Source organism: Sinocyclocheilus grahami, unplaced genomic scaffold, assembly GCF_001515645.1.
Source record: "Sinocyclocheilus grahami isolate Dianchi unplaced genomic scaffold, SAMN03320097.WGS_v1.1 scaffold84.1, whole genome shotgun sequence".
Lineage (NCBI taxonomy): Eukaryota > Metazoa > Chordata > Actinopteri > Cypriniformes > Cyprinidae > Sinocyclocheilus > Sinocyclocheilus grahami.
This window is the reverse complement of record NW_015505263.1, coordinates 398,044-411,622: the sequence shown is the minus strand read 5'-3', so window position 1 is coordinate 411,622 and position 13,579 is coordinate 398,044. Positions and strand designations below refer to the sequence as shown.

Here is a 13,579-nt window from a genome sequence, read left to right as displayed (position 1 = left end):
TTGATCCAGCAGTGATCATAAACATGAGTAAGTCACTTTTATTAACCTACTTGTATTAGTTTTCACATAACTTGTACACATTTTACTAGTTAGACTTTCTCCAAACTATAATTCCTGACTAAATGTATAATCAAGTGAAACATTATGAAGTTTCATTCACAGCATCTAAATGTCACGATGCCAGGATGTTTTTTTATGTTCTATAGCAGACAGAAATACGATATAAAAGTAATATGAGTTATAATGTCACTAGCCTAATGTCAGTAAGAATTATTAGTCAAAACTTTACTGTGATAGGATATTCTCTGTTCACGAATATAGCTATATATGTTTATAACTATAGTTTTTGGATTGTATAGGTCTACATACAAAGCATGCTTGTGTTTGTGAATGTAACTAAGCTTCTGTTCATGAAGATCTGTTCTGGTGTAAATATTTTGAATGTGTTATACCCGTGTCTTATGGAGTAATGACGCTGAAATGTTTGAAACTGTTTTAATTTTCGTTTAGGACTGTGGCTGCATCACCGGCATCTTGCACAAGAAAGGCACACGCACGTCGTTCAGTTTTGAGTTTGCTGGACTGAGTAACTGAGTAAGTGCACAGTATAGTAATTGTATTATTCCTAGAATATGTGGTAATATTATTTGTGGTTGATAGTGTAAGAATTGGCCAACTCCGTTCAGAATTTTAGAGTAAGTGTGCATTCACTATTTTACAGATTTTACTTTCATTTGATTTAGTTACTTTGTGGTTAAATATGTTTGCTATGTGGTAATTGTGTTCTTTGTTTAGATAAATTAGTACTAGTATCAGTGAACATCATAATAATGTTAATAATGTAGTTTGTGTAAACAGCATGCTGGCTTTTTTATTTCAGATGTGAGAATAACAGTGCAAAAGAACCTGTTGCAAAGAGAGCCAAAGCAAATAAGCAGCCCACTTGGTCATGGAAACCAGAGACTGACGTTGACATGTTCCACAGGCTCTGAGATTCCTGCCCCGCACAAGAGCCTGGACCCCAGCTAAGACCATAAGTCACTGAAATAAGGCCATAAAACACATACAGAACATTTGTTCACAGGACTATTGAGAACAGATCTTGAAGTCTAGAGTTTTTGCATCAGAATGATGTGAAAATCATCTTGTTTACTCACTCACAGAAAACAATATATTGATTTAAATTTTCTAAGACACTTTTTGTGTAGAAAAGGAATATGCGAGGGGGCGTGAATGGTCATGTATAATGAGTGATTCACACCTGAGAAGACAAAGGCCTGCAGCTCATTATGCAGGCCTTTGTCTTCTCAGGTGTGAATCACATCAGTATACATGACCATTCACGCCCCCTGGCATATTCTTTTCTACACAAAAAGTGTCTTAGAAAATTTAAATCAATATATTGTTTTCTGTGAGTGAGTAAACAAGATGATTTTCACATCATTCTGATGCAAAAACTCTAGACTTCAAGATCTGTTCTCAATAGTCCTGTGAACAAATGTTCTGTATGTGTTTTATGGCCTTATTTCAGTGACTTTAAAATTTTAGTTTTTCACTAAGCACGCATAAATGTTGTTTTCTCAAAAACACAATCACATACATACATACATGCTGCTCACATATTATTGTAGCCCAGTTTGTGCTGATTATGGTGCTACTAAACTTAGTCATTAAAATGTTTATTAGCAACTGAAAAAAGCACAAATGTCAGGACATGTCAAAACTTCTCCAGGGCCCAAAACACCCTCAGACCCCAGAGGGTTAAAAAGACGTCAAAATAATAAATTGTGACAATGCAACAATGACCGATTAGGCAATTGACAATTATGTCAACTGTCCCGAAAACGCGAGCTAAAGTCTTCTATCGCAGAGTGCAGCAGCTCTAGATGCGTCGATGTGAAGTGAAAGTCAAAGAGAGAAGACCTGGTACAGCTGAATCATTTACGCTGTTTTTATCTGATGGTTTGTGTGGATTTATTTACTCATCTAACCTACACACTATATTGAATAAAGGTTTTGCAGTAATTTCCCTCATTTCTACTTGTATTAGTTTTCACATAACTTGTAGACATTTTACTAGTTAGACTTTCTCCAAACTATAATTCCTGACTGTCACGGTGTCAGGATGTTTTTTTATGTTCTATAACAGACAGAAATACGATATAAAAGTAATATGAGTTATAATGTCACTAGCCTAATGTCAGTAAGAATGATTAGTCAAAACTTTACTGTGATAGGATATTCTCTGTTCATGAATATAGCCATACATGTTTATAATTATAGTTTTTGGATTGTATAGGCCTACATACAAAGCATGCTTGTGTTTGTGAATGTAACTAAGCTTCTGTTCATGAAGATCTGTTCTGGTGTAAATATTTTGAATGTGTTATACCCGTGTCTTATGGAGTAATGACGCTGAAATGTTTGAAACTGTTTTCATTTTGGTTTAGGACTGTGGCTGCATCACCGGCATCTTGCACAAGAAAGGCACACGAGTGTCGTTCAGTTTTGAGTTCGCTGGAAAATCACACTGAGTAAGTGCACAGTATAGTAATTGTATTATTCCCAGAATATGTGGTAATATTATTTGTGGTTGATAGTGTTAAAATGTTAGAATAGGCATTGTTTTCTCATGAAGTATGCATACTATACTAAGGTACTGTGGGGAATACACCACTCTTGCCTTCACCTGCATCTCTCAAAGGAAGGGGGCACTCGTTCAGTTTTCAACTCCATTCAGAATTTTAGAGTAAGTGTGCATTCACTATTTTACAGATGTTACTTTCATTTGATTTAGTTACTTTGTGGTAAAATATGTTTGCTATGTGGTAATTGTGTTCTTTGTTTAGATAAATTAGTACTAGTATCAGTGAACATCATAATAATGTTAATAATGTAGTTTGTGTAAATAGCATGCTTGCTTTTTTATTTCAGATGTGAGAATAACAGTGCAAAAGAACCTGTTGCAAAGAGAGCCAAAGCAAATAAGCAGCCCACTTGGTCATGGAAACCAGAGACTGACGTTGACATGTTCCACAGGCTCTGAGATTTCTGCCCCGCACAAGAGCCTGGACCACAGCTAAGACCATGTGATGCACACACTCCCAAAATGATGTGATAGTTATATATATTCTAAATAAACTACAAACAAAAAAATAGATACATTTCTTTTTCCTCATTATTTCTTGTAGCAATTCCCTCTCAGTCACTCACCTGACAGCTCATTATGCAGCTCATTATGCAGCTCATTATGCAGCTCATTATGCAGCTCATTATGCAGCTCATTATGCAGCTCATTATGCAGCTCATTATGCAGCTCATTATGCAGCTCATTATGCAGGCCTTTGTCTTCTCAGGTGTGAATCACTCATTATACATGACGATTCACGCCCCCTCGCATATTCCTTTTCTACACAAAAAGTGTCTTAGAAAATTTAAATCAATATATTGTTTTCTGTGAGTGAGTAAACAAGATGATTTTCACATCATTCTGATGAAAAAATTCTAGACTTCAAGATCTGTTCTCAATAGTCCTGTGAACAAATGTTCTGTATGTGTTTTATGGCCTTATTTCAGTGACTTTAAAATTTTAGTTTTTCACTAAGCACGCATAAATGTTGTTTTCTCAAAAACACAATCACATACATACATGCTGCTCACATATTATTGTAGCCCAGTTTGTGCTGATTATGGTGCTACTAAACTTAGTCATTAAAATGTTTATTAGCAACTGAAAAAAGCACAAATGTCAGGACATGTCAAAACTTCTCCAGGGCCCAAAACACCCTCAGACCCCAGAGGGTTAAAAAGACGTCAAAATAATAAATTGTGACAATGCAACAATGACCGATTAGGCAATTGACAATTATGTAAACTAATAAAAGACGGCACAGCTTTATTGGGCTGCTGTCACAAAACCTATTTCACGGATCCAATACTGATACCCATGCGTTTTATTTTGCAACTGTTTACATTAATTTAAGACTAAACTGACAGTACTTTCTCAATTTGGTACTCGCATTACTCATCTAACCTACACACTATATTGAATAAAGGTTTTGCAGTAATTTCCCTCATTTTAAAGTCGAAAGCTGTGGGAATGAGTAATGCAATGTATGCGCAATCCCGCAACGAAATTCAGGATCTGATTAAACATAATATACAGAGACTTGTGAAATAGATTTTGATGACTTTTCAAAAACTTTTTGAGTTTATTTATTTTTACAAAACTTTCTAGGTCTGGAAATTGCTGTTCAATGACTTTTCCAGGTTTTTCATGACCGTACGAACCCTAATGTGATGATCGGGTGCGGTTATCTAAATCAGACAAAAATACAGGTGCGGGCGGTTGGCGGGTGGATAATTTATTTGAAGCTGCGGATTCGGGTGACGTTTTAGCTCATCCGCGCATCACTAATAGATAGGCTATAACAAGGTTTAATCTGGCCGCAGAGGAACACAACTGGGTTGCCTGATATAAAGAGACGTAATCCCCGAAACAGAGCTTCACACTTGCGCAATACGGAAATATCTGCTAAGTGTGCTACTTATCTTTGTCAACCTGGCAACCAGGTGCATGCGCGCTCTCTCTCTCTCCACTGTGGATAAACGCGCTTGCTTTCTGAAAATACTGGTTTTAGTTATATCTGCTAAGTGTGCTACTTATCTTTGTCAACCTGGCAACCAGGTGCATGCGCGCTCTCTCTCTCTCCACTGTGGATAAACGCGCTTGCTTTCTGAAAATACTGGTTTTAGTTTTAGCTTGCAGTTTAACGATCTCCACTTCAATATTCTATTCTCAGAAAAGTGTAATTCATCAAGTGATCATTTATGAGAGATAGCGAGAGAAAGAGCGGGCGAGAGCGAGGCTGTGTATGTATGAATTACCACCGTTTTGCCATGTTTCTCTATTAACAGTAAGACCATGTGATGCACACACTCCCAAAATGATGTGATAGTTATATATATTCTAAATAAACTACAAACAAAAAAATAGATACATTTCTTTTTCCTCATTATTTCTTGTAGCAATTCCCTCTCAGTCACACACCTGAGAGCTCATTATGCAGCTCATTATGCAGCTCATTATGCAGCTCATTATGCAGCTCATTATGCAGCTCATTATGCAGCTCATTATGCAGCTCATTATGCAGCTCATTATGCAGCTCATTATGCAGCTCATTATGCAGGCCTTTGTCTTCTCAGGTGTGAATCACTCATTATACATGACCATTCACGCCCCCTCGCATATTCCTTTTCTACACAAAAAGTGTCTTAGAAAATTTAAATCAATATATTGTTTTCTGTGAGTGAGTAAACAAGATGATTTTCACATCATTCTGATGCAAAAATTCTAGACTTCAAGATCTGTTCTCAATAGTCCAATGTTCTGTATGTGTTTTATGGCCTTATTTCAGTGACTTTAAAATTTTAGTTTTTCACTAAGCACGCATAAACGTTGTTTTCTCAAAAACACAATCACATACATACATGCTGCTCACATATTATTGTAGCCCAGTTTGTGCTGATTATGGTGCTACTAAACTTAGTCATTAAAATGTTTATTAGCAACTGAAAAAAGCACAAATGTCAGGACATGTCAAAACTTCTCCAGGGCCCAAAACACCCTCAGACCCCAGAGGGTTAAAAAGACGTCAAAATAATAAATTGTGACAATGCAACAATGACCGATTAGGCAATTGACAATTATGTCAACTGTCCCGAAAACGCGAGCTAAAGTCTTCTATCGCAGAGTGCAGCAGCTCTAGATGCGTCGATGTGAAGTGAAAGTCAAAGAGAGAAGACCTGGTACAGCTGAATCATTTACGCTGTTTTTATCTGATGGTTTGTGTGGATTTATTTACTCATCTAACCTACACACTATATTGAATAAAGGTTTTGCAGTAATTTCCCTCATTTTAAAGTCGAAAGCTGTGGGAATGAGTAATGCGATGTATGCGCAATCCCGCAACGAAATTCAGGATCTGATTAAACATAATATACAGAGACTTGTGAAATAGATTTTGATGACTTTTCAAAAACTTTTTGAGTTTATTTATTTTTACAAAACTTTCTAGGTCTGGAAATTGCTGTTCAATGACTTTTCCAGGTTTTTCATGACCGTACGAACCCTAATGTGATGATCGGGTGCGGTTATCTAAATCAGACAAAAATACAGGTGCGGGCGGTTGGCGGGTGGATAATTTATTTGAAGCTGCGGATTCGGGTGACGTTTTAGCTCATCCGCGCATCACTAATATATAGGCTATAACAAGGTTTAATCTGGCCGCAGAGGAACACAACTGGGTTGCCTGATATAAAGAGACGTAATCCCCGAAACAGAGCTTCACACTTGCGCAATACGGAAATATCTGCTAAGTGTGCTACTTATCTTTGTCAACCTGGCAACCAGGTGCATGCGCGCTCTCTCTCTCTCCACTGTGGATAAACGCGCTTGCTTTCTGAAAATACTGGTTTTAGTTTTAGCTTGCAGTTTAACGATCTCCACTTCAATATTCTATTCTCAGAAAAGTGTAATTCATCAAGTGATCATTTATGAGAGATAGCGAGAGAAAGAGCGGGCGAGAGCGAGGCTGTGTATGTATGAATTACCACCGTTTTGCCATGTTTCTCTATTAACAGTGAAGCTGTGGCTTTATTTCCTTTAGAAACAACGATGTTTCAATTCTGCGGAGATGAAATTCAGTGCAGTCCCGTATCGTGATACGCATCGTATCGTGGCCTCTGTATCATGATACATATTGTATCGTGACTTTGCTGGTGATACACAGCCCTAACCACGAGAGCTAAAGAGAGCAGACCTCTTCTAGTCGAACACACCGACTAGTGCTGCAGGCTTATTGGCTCACTGACACTGATGAGATTAACCCCTTAGGTATCGAAATTTGGTACAGAACGACGAGACGTTTTTCGATACTCGATGGTATCAAGGCAATTCGGTCGGTGCCTAAAAAGTATCGAACTCGATACCCAGCCCTATTTATTACTGGCTTTAGCTGATTGTGAAATCTTTGTCCAGATCAAAACAGCCATGACGGCAGTGCAAAAGAAATCAACCTAACAGCTAGTTGAGAGAATTTCACTCAAATGTAGTGATTTCAGGCAACATGAGTAAATGTGGTCAACATAATGAAAACTTTATGTAAATGAGCAGCAAATCGATGCATCAACCACCAATAAGAGTGAAGCCACAGGAGCTCACATGATCAGAGACGAGCCAGACTGCAGATGGCAGTGGTATGGCAGTCAGAGCCTCAGAAGTGACAATGAGGAGTCAAAATCCCAGACACGCCGCTGGGCTCTCAGAGGAATATGAGCATTATACGTCTCTCAGACGCTGGCCAGACTCGCTCATAGCTAGACGCTGAGGGGAGGCGCTCAAAATACCCTGCATTCAGGAGATGGTTGCTGCTGGTTGTTCAGAGGGCTGGACTGCGTGTCACAAACCTGTGTGCATATGGAATGAATGTGGGAGCTGAAGCGCTGATCTCAGGTCAACAGGTCGGTGCAGTGGTCAACACTGCGTGCGCTCAGCTTACAGACACAGAGTCCAGTCGACAGGAGCTGAACAAGCAACTATTCACATTTATCCTTATAAAGAAACAGAACGGTGACACTTTCACTCTATATTTGGATTGTTTTGAAACAACATCACAATAAACTGCTATTAACTGGAAGGCAAGTGAGTCTATAGCCACATGGACATCTAGTCAAAGGTCAAAAGTTCACATTAAAGAATGACAATATGACATTTGTTTTGTGATAAAATTAACAGATCAAAATTTGCGACCTTGTTTCATATTAAAAGTAACAAAGGCCAAAGCTTATTGTAAATATTTTATGGTAGGCATGCTACAAATAAATGTTCATTGATACTTTGTTATTAAAATTAAGAAATCGATATTGCCAGCCCTAGCATCCATACAGCTGACGTTTACCTTTTGTAGTTTATCCACATTGAAATAGAAACGGACTCTTTGGGGGTGTCAGAAATTAACCCCATATTGGCAAGAGATTAAAAGGAATCTGGAAGCTGTTTTTGAAGTAGAGATTGTTTTTAATTGTGAATCTCTATATTTGGGTAACATATAATGCATATGTAACATTTGAGAAATTTGTTTTCAAGATTGAGGGCATACATACTCTGTATATACATACTCTCCATAGTAACATTAAGGTGTTTTCATTTATTTATTTATTTATTTTTTCTTTCTTTCTGAGAAATTATGTATGTCATAAAAAACATATTCCTTCCAATTCCACATCTGAAATGTATAACATTCCACACAGACAATTTTAATGGAAAACAAATAGCTGAAATGGTCAGACAGTCAAAATTACTATGAAAAATTTATTTATTATGATATGCTATCAAAATGAAATAATGTTTTCAACAATTTACTTTGTAAAGGGACTTTACAAAAAAAAAATAGAGTGGGACTTAATTTTATCCTTGTGACAGGTGGTTTGAGGGGAGGAGTATAAAAACAAAAGGACAATCATTTTAAAGGCAAACCAGTTATGTTTAAAAATTGCATTTTGTATTTGGAAAAATGTGCACGGACGATTGTGCACAGTAAGACCAGAAACTTGTGTTAAGAAAGTACATGGGGTCAGTTTCAATTTTCTGTTGACTTATTTTCAGTCGATAAGATATATTTAACACAAAACTCCAAATATGGAACCAAAAACACAAATTCTTCCTAATCACACCATGAAAACTCCAGCGCAGCCATGCGAGTGCATTCACATAAGAGAGATGTAAGATAAGAGGAACAGCGGTCTTGGCCAAAACTTGTCACAGTTTATCACTGAACATATGGTGTGAGCGCTGACTACCACTCAAACGCAAACAGCTTTAACTGGACAGCAGGAATGCAGATGGAGCGCATCAACTCAAGCACGCTGCTGCAGGGGAAAAACATGCATTTATATTCTAACAGTGAATAATAAGCACTTGAGAGATTAAAATCACTCAGCAAAACTTGTGTGATACTGTAAAGCATCCAGCATGAGGGACAGAATGACAGGAAACTCACAGCCTGGCCCACAAATAGGCAACTTCCTGCATAAATGACAACAATGGAAGGCCCGCCCCTTTGTCAATCCGGTCTACTCAGCACCTAAAGTTTAGCTTTGGGTTTTACTATGGATGAGGTTATGTAACTATTCATTTCAAGCTTGAGTAAATCTGTCCAAAACTGGACAACGCACTTAAACATGGGTAAAAATGGAACTTTGTCTATTTTCCCTTCTTTGGAAGGGAGTTGCCCACAGTATCGTACCCCTTTTAAATTGTCCAAAACAAATCTCTCACAACCGAGGTGGCTAAACCTGTAATTACAGTCCTTATTTGAGTTCCCAGAGTGCATAATGTATGGCGCACAGACCTCTGCTGAGCTCCACAGCAGCAGCCTGCAATTAGTAAGACCAGAATAAATAAATTCCACTGGAGCCACATCTGAGAGCCCAGGCGCCTCCGAATGTTATCCCTGAAAGTGTGCGCTCCGTGTGTAGAACGCAATAGCAAATTAGCAAGCAAAGGCAGCACTGAAATGTCCTCTGTGATTGTTGAAATCAGAACAATTTAGTCCCTTCCTGCGTTCCCAAAAGAATTCACATTCCCACAGACCGGCACACACAAATCATTTCCATGCAATTTGCTCCAAATGTCGAGCAGCAGAAATAAAAATTAAAAAAAAAAGGGAGAAGGACATGTAAAACCAGGCTGGTTCGTGAGCAGAATGGTCTCACCTGTGGACATAGTGGAGCTTATGCACAGAATCGATTGCTAGAACCATCTCAGCCAGGTAGAATCGAGCCATGTCTTCTGGTAAACGGTCCTCAAACTTGCTGAGAAGAGTCAAGAGGTCACCACCCACATAGTAGTCCATCACCAGGTACTGCAGAAGACAGACATGTCAGAACTAAATAGTGTAAAAGCAGACAGACACCAGATACAACAGAAATGTGCAGGCCCAGAATTGTACACTGAAAGTTAGAGCCGCCGATAGAGAGAACGATGGAATGATATAGAGCTAGACAGAACGATAGGTAAAATGACAGATAGACAGGAGGATAGACAGAATGATAGAAAGAATAGAATGATAGAACGACAGAACAATAGACAGACAGACAGATAGATAAGATAGATATAAAATGACAGACAGACAGACAGATGGATAGACATAAAATGACAGACAGATATAAAATGACAGAGACAGACAGATAGATATAAAATGACAGGCAGACAGACATAAAAAGACAGACAGAGATAGATAGACATAAAACGACAGACAGACAGACAGATAGATAGAACATCGGACGGACGGACAGACAGACAGATAGATAGAAGGCAAAAGCCTACCAGGAAGTTGTCATCCTGAAAGGCGTAGTGCAGTCTGGTGATCCACTGACAGTCTCCATTTACCAGCACGTCACGCTCCTCCCGGAAACATGCTGTCTGGAAATAAGGCGACAAATTTGTTTACAAAACACTCACAACTAAGCTTTCCTCACCAAACTAATTCATTTTGAGATGGAAAGACTCAAGAGTGTTTGTACCTCTGCTCTTTTCAGCATCTCCCACTTGTTGAGGATCTTCATGGCAAACACCTTGTCTGAACTTTTCACCTTTACAACTGCTACCTGTAACGCACCAGAAAACACACAGAGATCTGACACCCAGCTCCTCTATTAAATAAGCATGAGGGGATTTCTAGAGGTCCTGATACGATTATAAGCCGCTTTGTGTTTATGTGCCATCTAGATTTCCAGATCACAAGTGGTTATCAGTGACAGTGGAGTAGAGCTGCACGATTCTGGATAGAGATCGACCGATATATCGGTTTACCGATATTTTTCCCGATATTTAAGCATTTTACAATAATCGGATATCGGTTTTGTAATATCGGATTCACAGATAAACGCGAGAATTGCGTGCAGGATCACCATTGCAGCGCGTCTGAGGGGAAACAACAACGGCGTACACAGATACTTAATTTACTGTAGTTAGTAAACTTTATTTAACATAACAGCCATTAATGCACAAATTAGATGTATTACATAAATGCCTGATATGCAGTTTGTGCAGCTTGGCTCGAAGAAATAGAGACGAACTCACAGAGTCACGTAAGATAATCCATCAAGTCCTGTCCCAATAAAGACGTAACTTTGCGTGAATTAAATAATATGCAGCCATGAATGGGCGCATGTTGGAAATAAAAGTGCTGAATTTAATTCGCTCTCTGTTGTCTATATGCTCATCATCTCATGAAGTCGGAGTCACATAGGCTAAGATAATCCGTCAAGTCCTCTCCCAAGAAAGACGTAACTTTGCATTAATTAAATAATACAGCCATGAATGAGCGCATGTTGGAAATAAAAACGGTAAATTTAATTCTCTGTCTGTTGTCTATGCTCATCATTAGTGAAGCCGCTTTCATATTGTTGTTCACTCACCGGGTTGATGTGGTTGATGCTCAGGAAATGGTCCAGCACGGCCACCGCATGTAACTTTTAACAAGATTCACTTGTTTAAAACACCCTAAATTGTATTAATATTTACTATAGCGCCATTATTTTGCTAAAAAAACATCTAAATAGATACAACTCTATGGAAATTAATTATTTATTATCTCTACGAGCGATCGCAGTTTGAGTATAGTTCTGTGTAAATGCATAGATAAACTGCGCTGTCAGCAGGCATTTCATAATCTAGAACGACAAAAACATTATTAGTAATTCTGATATAACATGCCAGTTGAGAAATGCAATAAAATACAATGTTTTGTTTGTTATATTTCAATATTCCAGAGAATATTATTCTGTGAATTAACATTATCCAGTGAATTATTCTTCACTCTTTAGCCTATTAAACAGCTTATAAACCTACTAAAACTGTAGTTTAAAGTTGATATGACTCTTTTTCTTTATTTATTTTCTCCATTTGAAAACATTAGACTTTCTACATTTATTTTGCCTATTGTTAATATTAGTGTTGCTGCTGATGCTTTAAATAAAATGTTTTTTCATTGCTGTAATATGAAGATTAAATTTAACATGAAAGACTGCTAATTTTCAACACTTTTTTTAAAATGACTGAAAGGAGAAAAAACCAAAGTGAAGTATGGACTTACTTAGTAATTTATTTACTTTACAACAGTAAAGAAATATCGGTTCTGCATATCGGTTATCGTGCACATAAACATGCAAATAATTGGTATCGGGTATAAAATATCAATATCGGTCGATCACTAATTCAGGATGAATTGAGAATCACAATTTTTTTTGTCTCAAATAGAGATCACGATTCTCCCACAATTCTGAACTAAACAGAATAATGTGTGGCAAAATATTATTACTGCAGTCTATTTAAAAGTGTTTAATTAATTTGAATGAATTTAACATTTTAATATACACTACCAGTCAAAAGATTTTGAACAGTAAGATACAAAATACAGCAAAAGCAGTAATACTGTGAAATATTTTTACCATTTAAAATAACTTTCTATTTGAATATATTTTAAAATGCAATTTATTCCTATGATCAAAGCTGAATTTTCAGCATCATTACTCCAGTCTTCAGAGCCACATGATCCTTCAGAAATCATTATAATATGCTGACTTGCTGTTCAAGAAACATTTTATTATTATCAATATTTAAAACACTTGAGTAAATTTTTCCATTTAGCAAGGATGTTTTAAATTTATCAAAAGTGATGATAAAGACATTTATAATGTTACAAAAGATTTCTATTTCAGATAAATGTTGCTTTGAAATCACAGGAGTAAATTACATTTTAAAATATATTAAAATAGAAAGTTATTTTAAATAGTAAAAATATTTCATAATTTTACTGTTTTTGCTGTACTTTGGATCAAATAAATGCAGGCTTGGTGAGCAGAAGAGACTTCTTTAAGATTTTTTTAAAAACATAAAAAAAATTGACTGGTAGTGTATATGTATTTAAAATATAATTTATTTAATATTAAAATTATGAAAAAGTTGTTTGAATCAATGATTCAACGACTCACTCATAAACCTACTGGATGAATCAGCGTTTTTGAACGATTCTCTTGAATAAATGATTCACTCAATTATAAATTTTTTAAGTCACTTTTCACCACCTAGTGGCGAAAAAAAGCAATCGACAAACAAATGTTATGTGACAGTTACGTTCAAACTTGGATTTTGGTCGCGCTACCATAGACAACAATGTTTATATCTGAATTATAAACTTTCATCCCAGTATTTCTGTGATAATATGAATGACTGTAGGACAGAAATAATACTGCGTAGTTGAAAAGACTGTTTGTGAAGCGGTTTCTTAACCAAACATGGCAACTACTCTGTGTGTCAGCGGCAGTACGAACAGAGATTTGAATGATCCGGTAAGACTTTGTCAAAGGTTTATTAGACACGGGAGAATCGTTGTCATTTAGAAATAAGATCGTGTGGTTGTCTGAATCGAGATCGCGATCTTTTAACGATTAATCGTGCAGCTCTACAGTGGAGTGTAAACCTTGAGTTACAGGGCAGGTCAGGTTACTATGGGTG

At 37.1% G+C, this 13,579-nt stretch overlaps 1 protein-coding gene across 1 annotated transcript in view; it reads right to left on the bottom strand.

Moving 5' to 3' along the window:
* Positions 1 to 13,579, bottom strand: part of LOC107586632 (serine/threonine-protein kinase MRCK alpha-like) — a 67,604-nt gene that overhangs the window by 41,325 nt on the left and 12,700 nt on the right. Inside the window, exons 3-5 of the mRNA XM_016274085.1 lie at positions 10,585 to 10,668; positions 10,388 to 10,483; positions 9,775 to 9,923 (exon numbers count right to left, since the gene is read on the bottom strand). Of these exons, the coding sequence (XP_016129571.1) occupies positions 9,775 to 9,923; positions 10,388 to 10,483; positions 10,585 to 10,668 (329 nt within the window). The remainder of the gene's footprint in view (positions 1 to 9,774; positions 9,924 to 10,387; positions 10,484 to 10,584; positions 10,669 to 13,579) is intronic.